At 42.2% G+C, this 13,928-nt stretch overlaps 1 protein-coding gene across 1 annotated transcript in view; it reads right to left on the bottom strand.

Moving 5' to 3' along the window:
• The window catches only part of LOC149869243 (lipoxygenase homology domain-containing protein 1-like), a 270,001-nt gene that overhangs the window by 116,342 nt on the left and 139,731 nt on the right, over positions 1-13,928 (bottom strand). The window contains exon 31 of the mRNA XM_090037326.1: positions 6,816-6,985. Within this exon, the coding sequence (XP_089893452.1) occupies positions 6,816-6,985 (170 nt within the window). The remainder of the gene's footprint in view (positions 1-6,815; positions 6,986-13,928) is intronic.

Below are 13,928 nucleotides of genomic sequence, written 5' to 3'. Positions count from 1 at the left end.
TAGAGGGGCAGTGGTAAGAAAGCATCTCCACAGTCCACGGTATTGCACAAGTATTGCCCATGGCCTTAAAGTGCAGTGGTGCTCTTAACTTCTGAATCCCAATTTTTTAGGTGGCACTTCTTTTAGCTGTCCTCTTTTTTTTATCCTGACTTGCCACTGTTTACCTCTAGGCTTTGCTCAAGAAGACATAAGACCATCCTCTGTAGAGTGAAGAGAAGGTTTGTGTTTCCTTTTAAAGTTCAGCCATACTTTTTCCTAGTCCTGTCCGGAGGAATTAAATTGGTTCTACTGTGCTTCAGAATGTCTTTGTACACACAATGGGGCACTGTCTCCCTTTGGTTGCAAGCATTTTTAAAGTTTGTAAAGGGTTGCAAAGGCTCTCATTAGAAATACTATGCTTAGGTCATTAAGCGGTCTAATTCTGTAACAGGGTAACCTCTACATCAGGTCTCCACCAGCCACCCTGCTCCTGGGGTAACTGCCCACTTCACTCATCTGCTGCGCCTCGATGGAAAAATATGACAGTCGCTACTAAGGCAGGAGGTTATCTATTACTCACCCTGCTGACAAGGGCCTCATACCTGCTCCAACCTCCCCTTCACAGGTCCCATGCCTCACAGATGTTACTCTGGTGTTACTCCTCCGGCCTATGGCCAGAGCAAACTGGGCACACAGTTGTAGCTCTTTTCTACAGCCCCAGAGGGCCACTCATATACCACCCCTCTCTCACCAGGGTCCCACTTAGTCTGCTCGCCCGGCCTCTTTCATACTGCCCTCACTCAGGGCCACACTCATCCTGCCTGGCCTCACCCAGCTTCTGGCCTAGCTCTCCTCATCTCGGTCAGCCCCAGTGCACTCTGTTGGGCATCTCCTGCTACCCTCACCTGAGCGTTGACTGAGGGATTCTACAGCTATAGGCCTATTTCACTCCTGGCCCCTTGCCATGCCACTCTATATCCACTGGGCCTCCTCACTTGCCCACACTCCTAGGGCTGCTCTAATTGTTGCCCCTCTCTCAGGGTCTCACTATTCATTGCCTCCAGGCTTTCCCTGCCACCTGGGCATGGCCCCAGGTCCCTCCTCCGACCTGAGCTCTGCTTCAGGGTTCCTCAATGAGCCCTGGGCTCCCCCTGCTCATTAGAATACCACCAGGGATGTGGGCTGGGATTATAAGGCACCCCGCCCCTCCTTTCACTAGGGCGGTAACTGGCCTGGCATTTCTTGGAGGTTCCCATGCCACTGGGAAACCCACCAGAGCACCCTTCCCCAGCAGGGTACAGTTTTATGTCTTACTCAGGACAAAGAGGTCACCTCCACCCCATAGCCCTTGACCTAACTTCCTGACTATGGGTGGAGCAGCCACTAAGTCTGATGTTACCTCCTTCCTCCTGCAGGAAACTTCAACCCAGTTTATATCCCTGGGTCCAAAATGGCTGCCTTTATCAGGCACCTGGCTGCTGCCTGTTTCCTGCCCTTAAAGTGGCAGGCACCAAAGGTGTCCTGCCACAAATTCCTTTAAAAAGATATATTCATCTCTTACTAACACTAATTGTAACTTTTCCAATGCATCAAGAGGGAAATGCACTGCTCTTTCACATGCCTAAACTGTAGCTTTCTTCAGAAGCAATGGTGTAATTAGAAGGGACCCTACTTAAATCATGGCAAAACAAAGGATTTTTCACATTCTGTTTGTGGCATACAGAACTGATTTCATGAGCATTTAGCAGCGGCCGTGCCCCATGGCACTGATTGGCAGTGAGGCCCTGCCCCTCAAGGAGGAAGGACAACAGGGTGGCCACCATCTTGATTGCTGGCTGCCCTTTGTGCCACCCCACCTACTCATTGGTAGAGAGGCCCTAGCAGGGAGAGAAGGGATGGGAGGAAGCCACCATCTTGTATACTGCCCTTTGTGCTGCCGCACCAGCCAGTGCCTTCCAGGCCCGGCAGCAAGGACCACTGACTCCCACTGGGGAGCCACCATTTTATTTTTTATTAAGCTGTTTTTCAATGAGTTTGTGGATTTTATGGGCAATCCTGAATGATGTGGTTTCCACAAAATCTGTGAAACCGTGAATTAAGCAGGTCCCTAGTCATTACATCTTCTGTTTCAGAGCCAGATAACCTATTTGTAAGATTATTGCCTGCAGGCTTTCCTTCTTAGAAATGGAATCTGGATTCCATTTATATCAGTCGTATATTCCAGGGATTGCTTACTCTACCTTTGTTTAGAAATACAACATTAAAACAATCAAATGTGTCTCTTTTTACTTAGTGTGTTGGAGTGTATCTCACACTCATATTTTGCCTTATTCAGTCTGGGCCTCTACATCTCTAGATTTCTCTACTCTTACATTTTAAATGCCTAATGACAATTTTATTCATTGCATTGCTTGCAGAAAACAAGCAGAGAGTATATACTGAAGATGTACTGCACAAGGAGTTAAACTCATAAAATATTTCACCATGTTTCAAAGCATCAATTGCTTTAAAACTTTTCACCTTCATTTCTTACAGCCATGATTTCATGGAATGCTAAGACTGTAACATCTAACAAGAAAATGTCTGTGACCAGACTTCCCTCTAATCTACTCAATTACACTATTATGGACAATTTCAATTAAATGTACTAGATACATCTCTTCTTTAACATTTTTGCTTTAATTTGGTCCCTCTTCTATTCAGATCTTTCAGTCCACCACCCTACCTGTACACTGTTACCATATCAATTTAATATGATAAATCTATCATTTATCAAGTCTCCTACCTTTGATGCAATAATTAACTTTTCAACCTCTGATCCCTGTTAGTTTCAAATTAATGTAAAAAGCCCTTCAAAAAGGTGATCAAATAATATGTAACAAAGTACATGACCTCTTCCTCAGTTCATGGAACATTTGCAAGCAGAAATCCATTTTTCTATGTTTATTCATAATTCAACATTTCCTAATTCATTTTTCCATATGTATTTCCCTCTCAGTTAATCATAGATTGACTCAAGTATTTAGTCCTTCATACTTGAAATGTCTGTGCGGTATTAGTTGTGATTGCTCACATACTAAACAGCATGGTGTTGCTTCTTTTCTATAATTGAAGAAATGCAGCTCTTATAATCAAGAGAAAGTCTTGAAGAAGCCACTAGGCTTTTGGTTAGGGAATTTTATAATATTTAAAATCTTTTCCTTATTGTGCTATGTAGGACTTCTCCAAAGGCATCAATCTTAGAATATGGAGACTGCTGTATGATTTCTTATCTGGGTGCAGCATTTAAATTAAATTTTCTGTAACTTTCATATAAAAAGTGGGTGTGTGTATGAATGATGCTGGTTAGAAAGGGTGTGATCAGATCATTTATTCATTTAATCGCCTCTCTATAACAGCTACAGAAATCCAGACTTCAGTCCCATCCCAACAAAATATTTACAAAGGTCTTTGAGGGGTCTTTAATTTTCTGTCTTCCTCTTCATCATTAACATCAAGTAGTCACGTATTTGTGCACTGTTCTGTTTTCATAGGCTTCTGTTCACATGTTTGCTTAGCTCATTTGCAACTGTGTTAACCATCTGGATAGTTGTTTTAGGGACCCTATCCACATAATGTGTTACTTTTCATATTATGGTTATTTGGATACTAGAAGCACAGATAGTGTGTCTTCCAAATACATCCTCTGACAAACTTGGAATGCAAGATGTCAGGAAATAGGATAAGCTGTTGGAGAGGGATATATACATATGATATAAATGTGCATGCCCATGCAATCTCTGTATTTACTTTCATGACCTCTGTGGCCTAATTAAACCACAAAGGGATCAACTAAGTATAGCTAAAGTAAAACACAGTCATTTACATAAATACAAAAAGATTGGGGTTTTTTGTTGGAGTTCCCTGCCCCTTCTCTCCATTATGAGCTCACCTCCACTTCTGACCAATACATTTAGTTTATTCAGTTTCCCCTTCAAAGAAAACACAGAGTCTATTCCAACAATATAGGTTCCTCTTCTGTTTCCTGTTCTGTATTGGTTTCTCTGTTGCTCTTCTCCTGCCCAGCCCTGCCACTCCCAGTGGATTCAAAATATAATTTCTCTTTTCTCAATTTGCTTGCTACATCTTATATGTAGTTAACTTGTTTTTAACTGGGCAGTCACCCAGTACTACAATTATCAAAGCTTAAGAGCACTGAAAGCAAATAGATTTAAACTGAGAGTTCTCTATTGTATTACATACTTGGTTATATTTGTTTACCATTTGCAATGAAGGAACTAATGATTAAATACTTTCAGAAGACTTTAAGAAGTATTTTGGGCCTAATCAGCAACCGCAGTGTACAAACACAATGTGTATGCCCTTGACTTAGAGCACCTGGGATAGTTGCACCTTCAAATGCAATATAAATAAGTACACAGAGTACATGAATGATGCATGCCCCTGGCAGCTGGGGAGGCACAGCAGTGGCAGAGCACAGTGGCGTTAAACAGGAAGCTCCTGCAGATGCTGCCGGCACTGTTGGCAGTGGAGGGTGTGGGGGTGGTGAGTGCCGACCAGGGGTTGGCAACCACGCACAGACACCACCAGCAGCTTCAGCAGTGGCCAGTGGTGATCACTGACCATCCGCAGACATTGCCCGCGGTGTTGACAGCAGGGGTGGCAAGTGGCGACTGCCCTCAGGTGCCACCAACAGTATCAGTGATACCTTTTCGTAGGAGGTGCACCTCCATGCTTAGGGGGTGCATGTGCACCCGTGTGCACCCCCTATGCGTTGCCAGTGACAAAGTATGTAATGAGTGGATCTCTGGAGACAAAATTAAGCATACTTGTTAACTGTTTTGAAACAATTCAACTTGCCTACACTGCATAATTTGCAGTCCTTCTTTTTTCCACTTTAGATTGCCTAAAATCAGGATCTGCATTTTTTTTAGGAGTTCAGCAGCTCCTACTCATTGCTCAGCCAAATTCACAGTTCTTCGTTAATCATGATATCATAATCATTTCCACAGTAAACTATTGTGCTGCCGTGAATGGAAACAGATGAGCTCATTTAACAAAGATCCTGCATTATACAAAGGTCCGTAGTAATGATGACAAATACAAGAAGAAAAAAGAAACTATGGTATATCAAATAAATTGTTCCTAACCAGAACAGTTTTCAGTAGTTTTCATGAAACACCAACCACTATTCAGCACTTGGTCTCCTGATTTGATTTGCTTACAACAAAAACTGTGAAACACTGTGTCATGTAGCGAAAAGACAAAACTTTATGCACAAAAAAGAATAAAACAATATTAAGGTTCTGACATAAAGCAAAAACCAAAGGCATAAACAGCCAAGAGGAAAAAAGAAGAGTACCACATGTATTCCCAAATATAAACCTACAAGAATTATGACAGTTTTTTTCTATGTTCATTTCCAGAGTGCTAACTAAAGGAAAAATGATTACTTACAACTTGCTATACTAGTTTCAATAGCATGTACTTTGTCACAGAAATTAATCACTCTTGCCAAGAGATACCCCTTGCAAATGAAGCCACTTTGAGAATTCCAGTCAGCTTGGATATGACTAAGCTCTGATTTCTGCATTTGTTAGAACATGCTGCAGCAGGGACAACAAGCCAAACTGTGTGGGTGTTTCACAGAGTATCTGCCTTTCTTGGGACTGGAAGTGCTTGCTGACAACCTGCCTCATCTCTAATCACTGGCTGCTTTCCTGCCCGGGGCCAGGTCACTTTGGGGAGTTTTCAAGCATCTACTTTAGTGCCCTTTTCTAAAATGTTAACCTATACCATATGTTTTTGGTACTCAGTCATAGAACAATCTTTCAGTGCCTTCAGCAACTGCCTTGGTTGCAAGCTACTGCCTTCTGGTGACTGGCTAGAAGGCACACATGTCTTCTAGGCCAGGGGTGTCAAAGATATGGTTTGCAGGGCTTGGAGAACTCCTGGAATTCAAAGCTGGGGCAAGCAGGGACAGATCCTGCCACCAGATCCTGGGATAGGGGCCCAATTAGAGATACAATTGGACCACAGCATAGTAAAAAAAGAATGGCTGTGTTAATCTCCATGGTTCCCTGAATACAGTGGCAGTTACAGTGACTGCCACTCACTCCATCATCAGATTTGGGTCTGGATCCAGCCTGGGAGGATCCCTGTGGTCCAGATGTGGCCTGGGGTGGGGACAGTGGGTTTTTAAGCCAACCATTACAATTTGTAATTATGAAGTCTAGATGGCCAAGGTAGATTGTGACCTCCTAAGAGCAGCAGGATGGGTTCAAGAACCTTATATGTGAAGTGTGTAGATAACCAGGATCAAGTTAGGGCTACTTCTGAAGTTTTGTAGTTTGTCATTGTTACCCCAAGAGGTGCTCTGGTGAATCCCTTGTTGTGTCCCCCTAACAAATTTGTAGGCAGCCATAAAATCACCTCTCAGCCTTCTGTTGCAGAGGCTGAAGAGGTCCAGGTCCCTCAGTCTCTCCTCATAGGACTTGTTGTGTTGCCTCTCTTATCATCTGCATCCAAAATTCTTCAGAAAAATTAAAGAAATGCAGAACTATGGACAAAATGTAACCAATTGCAAGAAAAAGATCATATTTCTCCCTTATTTATATCCTTGATGCCCAGTCATGTACAGTAAGAAGTGATAACTGCAGCTGGATACAGGAAAATAGGATGATGGGCAGAAATTGGCCCAAGATCTAAAACTGTATCACCCCATCTTTATAAGTAAATATGTCACTTGTAGCAACCAAAGTAACATTTCACTATATCTTTTGGCTAAGTAGTGTGTCATTATAATTTCTGGTTAGTATAATATATTTATGACTTACTAGGAATTCATCCATTGCTCTGGGTAGAAAGCATGTTTGTCCTGGGCTTTGTGGAGAAAGCAGAATGTCATCACTTTTGCCCTTTGATCCATATATCACAAGGGTTCTTTTCCATTCCTGTGATTCTGGGGAATCCCCAGCAGTTTTAACCTGTAGTCTCCACTGCTGTCCTAAATAGAAGTAAAAATATCACCACATTTTAAACACTTGGAGAAAATGAAGACAGTGTTCAAGATCACTATTACAAAGTATTTAAATATTGACACACATTTACAGGCTGCTTTACGAAGACAAACATCCTCTGCCTCAATGAGATTACAATCTAAACAGGATGTGATATGGACAAGAGTAGGGAGGTAGGTCTACAAGGGAATAATAATAACAAAAAGGAGAGAAAAATCCTTGGCTAACTGGTCACATTAATGATGTATAATAAATTGGTTGCTACAAACAATTGATTTATTTAATTTTTTATGAATTGTATACATTTATATATTTAACACAAAAATTACAGAAGGAGGATTGAATATTTAAAGTACAAATTTAAAGTACATTTTAGAGTATTTAATTTAAATTTTAAAGTACATTTTAGAGAACTATATACAACAGCCCACAGCTGGTTGAATAGTAAAAATTAAGCCGTGTTTCTCAAAGATGTATCTGAAAAATGTCGTGCTCAATTTGCTCTGTTTTAAGGGATCAGATTAGTAGAAGCACAGCCCAAAGATTTGAGCATTTGGATGGCTGACATGCTCATAATAATGTTTACAAAGCCTGTAAATGGAATGAATTCTAGCAGAAAAGACCCTGGGAAGGGATTTCAAAAGTTATTCATTATTCTGTTTAAGAAGTTATAGAAAACCAGTCAGGAAAAAGAAAGAATGTCATGTGACGTAGTGGATGTTATAGTCTTAACTGGCTGAATAGAACTTACCCTGAAATTTAAAATTAAAAAGTCCTTTGCGCATAACGGGCATGTCCAGATGAGTGCACATGTGCACTTTGTGGCACCTCAAAGGCAAAATGCATATGGCACATGTCAAAAGGTTCTCCACGTTTTTTAGACCTCCTGATTTTTAGATACCTGGTATCTAAAAAAAAATGCTCCAAAACAAAGCAGAGTGGTGCATGTGCCTGCACTGTGTGATGCTCAAAACTGGAGCCTGGCCAGCCCGAGCCATGCTCCAGCTGTCAGCCAGACTCCATGCACCTTGGAATTGCTGCCAGTGCAGACCTGGGAGGCTCCCAGGACCACAGGTAAGGCTGCTGGGGCCAGCCCAGGTGCTGGCCCCAGCTTCCCATACCCATCCCAGGGCAATCTGGCATGCACCAAAGCATGCATACATGACCATTCCCTGGAGATAAGTAGCAGTGGCACAACCACGTGCCACTGCAATTTGTCCCCAGGGAATCTCACGTATGCGCTCATTTGGACGTGCCAAATATATCCGATGTTCAAAAAAACTTAACAAAGCTTTGAAATTAAGAATCTATGTTTAGATTGTGACCTAAATATCTATAGTTTTGCATTAGCTAGTGGATTTGATATAAACAAAACCCCTTTCATGGACATGGGGGGCACATAGACATGTGCAATTATTGCACCTGATTAAACTCCAACACAGTTCATACTGGAGTTTATTGCTGCTGGGGGCCACATCTATATGTGTGCCCAGGACAGCAGCACATTGAGCCAGGGCAGAGCTCTTACCTGGCTCAACATACTACAGAGGGGCTGGCTGGAGCATGAGAGTGCTTCAATGAGGGGCTAGCCAGCAGGTAGCCACCACACTGAACCACCCTCATTCCCCAGCCCGCCTTATCTGTATTTACATGTGCGCTGTGATGGAGTAAATAACTCTGCTGTAGGGTAGTACTTGTGTCTGGCATTACTACCCTATGGCAGAGTTAATTAGTTTTCTCTGTCTGTTAATTAGTCCTAATAGCACTACACATGTAGACAATTACTTTTACTGCAGAACTAATTAGGCAACTCCACAGTAAATGTCTCATGTAGATGTGCCCAGGTATGGCTTCAAGGTTGCTGTTTATTTCCATGAGCTATATTTGGGGTGCTAGACTCACTTACACATTGTATGTACTATTTGCCTGTTTGTATGCCACATTGTATTTTTTCCTCTTTCCACCTCCCTTCCCCCCCACCCCCATCTGTTTGTTTTAGTGTATTCAGTTTGTGTTATTTGCTTGACTATTTTCTTTTTTGTTTTATTCTGCCTTGTGAGGAAAAAAAGGAGACCAGGGAAATGGGGACTGAGACCACGCCAGGAGAAAGGCGCTTCCAGAGTAGATGTTCATTGAAGTTGGGAGGTGGCCACGTGGCAGGGGCGGGTGTGGCATGCAGAAAAAACAAGAGAAGAGGGTGATCTGAAAGAAGAGGAGCCATGGAGCAGAGACTGGGATGGAGGTGTCTCAGGGGTCGGCTCCAGCTGGGAGAGAGGGACTCAACTGAAGGGGACAGCCAGGAACCCTTGAAGAAGTGAGAATTAATGCATCTAGAGGAGGGGATAGATACAGTAGAAACCGCAAAAAAGAGAGGGAAAAAATAAAAGGGGGACAGCGGAGTCCCACTGGGGTTAATTAAGGTCAGGTTCATTTTTTTTCTGTTTTGTTTCCCTGGTCCCATTTGGGATCTAGATTTGGACTAACTGTACTCTGGGAGCCAAAAAAAAAAAGTAAAGAGGAGAAAAGAAGCAAGAGACTGAAGGAAGTTTCTTTGTCGTTTAATAAAAGAAAAGTATAAACAGTTCATATGTCTGACTTTACATAATTATATGCATGTTGTTTTATGTTAAATAAATATAACAAAGTATCCTGAAAACTAGATACATAAAAGAAAAAGAAAACCTTGGATTTTCTTGGGGGTAAAGAGTCTGGGGGTTGTCTGGAAGAACTGGAAGCAAGATATCAATCAAAAAAAAGAAAAAATTTCTATCTATATTTCCAGAGTCATTCTGCATTAATAACACCTCCCGACTGATAACATCAAATTAGATCAAGACGTGCCAGGTGACAGTCAGATTTAAGATGTGGAAGTGCTCAAGTCAGGCTATTCGAGAGGTAAGATCAAAAACCAAACTCTCGAGTGAAAGCAAAAACCCCCACATGCCTATTCTGATTTTCATCTCAGAAAAGGTTTTCTATATCACATCTAATTGTTCTATGGCTTTTCCTAGCTCAGATAAAGAAGAGCATTCAAATATGTACCTCTTAGTTTGCTAAGTAACAAGCTAGCTGAAAGATTTCTTCCACATGAACTCAGTGGAAACTATCTAAGTCTCATGCTTTACTCTAAGTGCCCTAGGTTAGGCTGAGTAACCAGAACCAGGGAGGGAGCAACACATAGGCTGCCTGAACTAGCTGAGGCCAGAAAGTTGGAGGCACTCCTGCACACCTCCCAGCAGGCTGCTGGAGACTGCTCAGCCCAGTTGAGCAGCTGGCAGAGAGGCCTGAGAGTTTAGCACAACAGTTTGTTTAGCACAACAAGTAGGATTTTTAAATCCATCTACAGCCTCAGTTCTTTTTTTTTAACAGAATCGTTAGCATCTTTGAAAATTGAGGGCATTAGGTTTTTCACTCTAAACAGATTTGAAAATTTTGGCTTTTTTCCCTCATATACACAGCTACTAAAAGGATGCATTTTAATTTGTGCCTTTTTGATTCTATTTATGTTAAGTTATAAGCTATGACTCTTTATTTTGAACATTAGTGTTTGGGAAGTTTTCATGAATCGGGGGAACAGAAGGGAGAAGGCTATTTTACAAAGTACCAAAATTCTCAGTTTTTTCTAAAAGATAAAAATCCATATAACTAAGGTTTTTGTGTTTGTGTTAACCCGACAATGCTGTGCAAGCATAGACCTTTTGTTGACCTTAATAAATGAAGCAGAATTAACCTTAATAATATTCTTCCCAGCACACACTTAAAGCAGTTTGATACATGGAAGAGATTTAAGAAGAAGCAGGGGGGAAAATAAATCAAAGTTTTAGTGGCATGCATAAAGAAAACTTGTAAGTTCTAAAGTGTTTTAAACAAACACTGTATTTTAAGATTGAAAATGGGAAAGTAAAAAAAAAAGAAAGTTAAATCTACTACTACTATTATACGAGTCATTTAGGTCAGTGGTAGCTTTTTGCAGATATGCCTCTGATTTTCCCTACAACGGTATTTTTTCTTAGGAATGACAATAGCATTACACTTTGCAAGATGCTGTAGCTGTTTAAATTACTTTACAGTGATCGTAGCAATTTGACTGACTCCTGACTTGCTTGCTTTCCTTGTTGTGGTAGCTTCCTGTAACATATGCCAGCCTGCATGCTTCACTTCTGCACTACAATCTGCATTTACCAAACATTATGGCTGTGCAAAGCTTCAGTTGCTGATTCGATTCAGCAGAGATTCAGCCCAATTAGGTGACCAAATCTCTAAATCCAAATCAAATCAGGAGTCTCTTTAAACTCCCCGAATCGAATCAGAACCTTCCAAATCGATTAGGAGAGATTTGGAAAGATTTGACAATTTGGTTATACACACAGCTTTAAATATTTTTTTTACATACCTCAAGGTACCAGGTGGCTCGTGAATACTGACATGCTGGGGCGGATGGAGCATCGCACAGGGGTGCAGGGATGGGGGGGTCTGAGCGGGGAGAGGGCAGCGTGCTCAGCAGCAGACCCAGAAGTGGACCAGAAGCACTTCCGGTCCACTTCCGGGTCTGCCAGGAAGCACCGTGGGGGGCCCCCTGCATCCCCCGGCTTGGCAACTGGTGCCTCCTGGGTCTGGGGAGGCACCTGGGGTCCCCACATGGCCAGTCATAAGCCAAGGGGACACAGGGGGGCTCCCTGTGCACTTGGCAGCGGACCTGGAAGTGGACGGGAAGTACTTGTGGTCCACTTCCAGGTTTGCTTCCGAGCACACAGGGGACACCCCGCGCTCCTGTGGGATGCTCCATCCACCCCACCTTTGCAGCGTTCACGAGCTGCACCTACTACCTTGAGGTATGTAGAAGAACAAAACAAAGCTGTGTCTATGGCCAAATTGCTGATTCTCCAAATCAATATCGAATCTTCAGATTTGGCCAAACTGAATTGGGGACAGTGATCCAAATCAACAAATCTAATCACTGTCCCCAGTTTGGGCTGAATCCGAATCCAAATTGAATATAGCCCGTTTCACACATCCCTATCAAACATGCACTGCTGGGCCAATAATAATAATTTACAGCTGGACCAATAATATTCAGCCAGGAGTTTGGGGAGGATCTGTAATCATCTTTACCAGGGCAGAAGAAATCTCAGAAATCTATAATTAGAGGAATTTCTAGGGAGAGCTTTCTTCTGTGTTTTCTATTCACTTTGTTTTTATATATTTATGTTTCTACTATTCTTGCATGACACAAGAAGATCCAAGCTAAAAATAACTGTTAAGTGAGCTGTTTTACTGTCGTTGTGCCGTATTTTATGCAACACCCACAAACCTCTGCAATACCCCAGAGCATTTCATGAACCACACTGCAGGAATCTGGCTCCTGTTAATTGACTGCAGAATTAAACAGCCTTGTGGCATTCTTGCCTCTTGCCTGTCACTTGAGAGAAAACATCTTACTGTGCACTGTTTCAAGACTCTACCTATCCCGAGGGCAAAAGGTGAGAGGAGAAATAAGGAAATAGTAAGTCATCCCTGCAATATAAAGCAGTTTGACAGGGTGGCGAAGAGTTTGGTTTTCTCTTGAAATAACTTTATTTGAGCTCTGAAAGCAATTATTCATCTTCTTTGCCAGAGTAATATACTGGGTTGGAGCCCTTCTCTCTTGCACCAAGTGCAAAAGGTGGGGTCAAAAGGGCAAGGACAAACTTGCTGCTGTGCTTGATTTGATAGAGTTTCACCACAATTTGCAAATGGTCCCCAGCGTGTTTGCTCTAAGTCTACTGCTTGTGGCCAGAGCTATTGCCATAAGTAGCTTGTAGGGAAAAAAAAAGTGTAACAACCTGCATGCTGGGTACTGGAAGTAATCCTCCATTTCTAGACAGCAGAATGCCAGCCTAGCTCATGAAATTGGCTTAACAAAATGATGGCCAGTTTCAAATACCCCTAGTGGGGTGAAGATAAGGGGGAAGATAGGGACTGAACAATATTAACCATATCCAGCTAAAATGTGATTGTTTGAGGGTGGCTTACTATATCTGAAGTGTTTTGATGCGCGACCTTTGTTTTCAAACTTAGACCTCAGCACAATGATTCCCGCCTTTGTGACCTCCGGGCAAAGCTGGATTACTACAGTGTACTTTTTTGATGGCTTCCCTTGAAAACTACTTACAGATTGTAGCTACTGAAGTCTGTTACAGCACAAGTGCCCAAGGGCCTTTGCATTAAAAAAAAAATCAGTAACACCAGTGTACTGCCATCTCTACCAGCTGTCTGATATTTAGCATGTGCATGTACTACAAGAACTCTTAAACACAATCTGTGAAAGCACTGCTCGTTACAAGATATGAGGCACCATACCAGTAGCAGTCGGCACCGTTGGAACCTCCAGGAGATGACTTCTCTACTGAGGATCAGGCATTTTCTCTAGGTTATTTTGTAATAAACCTAGGTACTGTACATTGGTGAATTCCTGCAGGTTTGATTTAAAAAATCCCTTGGCAGCCTGTGATTTTGAACGTTTTGCAAGCCTCAGTCTTCCCTGGCATTATTCTACAGATACATAGGGCAACTGGTAAGACGAGACAGACTGAAGTGTCACCAGTGTTCACATATCATAGAGTTCTTTGTGTCCTTCACATCAATGCAAGAATACCATCTCCTACTCTTACCTCTCCATGCTTAGCTGAAGATGTACCTGAATGTAGAGAAAAATGCTAAGAATGAATACAAGCAAGACCAAGGTGGTGCTGATAGGCCAGGTAAAGCTTTCTGAAGAATGTGCATTCTTCAAATGTACATTTACTATTGAAAGCATATGCCCTCCGACTGGTAAACTAGCGTGCAGCTTTTGAGGGTCTTTTGGACTCCTCCATGTTTGTGGAGGTTCAACACCCCATTACTTTATTTAATTTTCCTGAAGAGTGTGCCTCATGCTGTCCGGCATGAATA

The sequence above is a fragment of the Crocodylus siamensis genome, chromosome 3 (genome assembly GCF_052110815.1).
Source record: "Crocodylus siamensis isolate JL-2025a chromosome 3, ASM5211081v1, whole genome shotgun sequence".
Taxonomy (NCBI): domain Eukaryota; kingdom Metazoa; phylum Chordata; order Crocodylia; family Crocodylidae; genus Crocodylus; species Crocodylus siamensis.
This window is presented reverse-complemented; position numbering and strand designations above follow the sequence as displayed.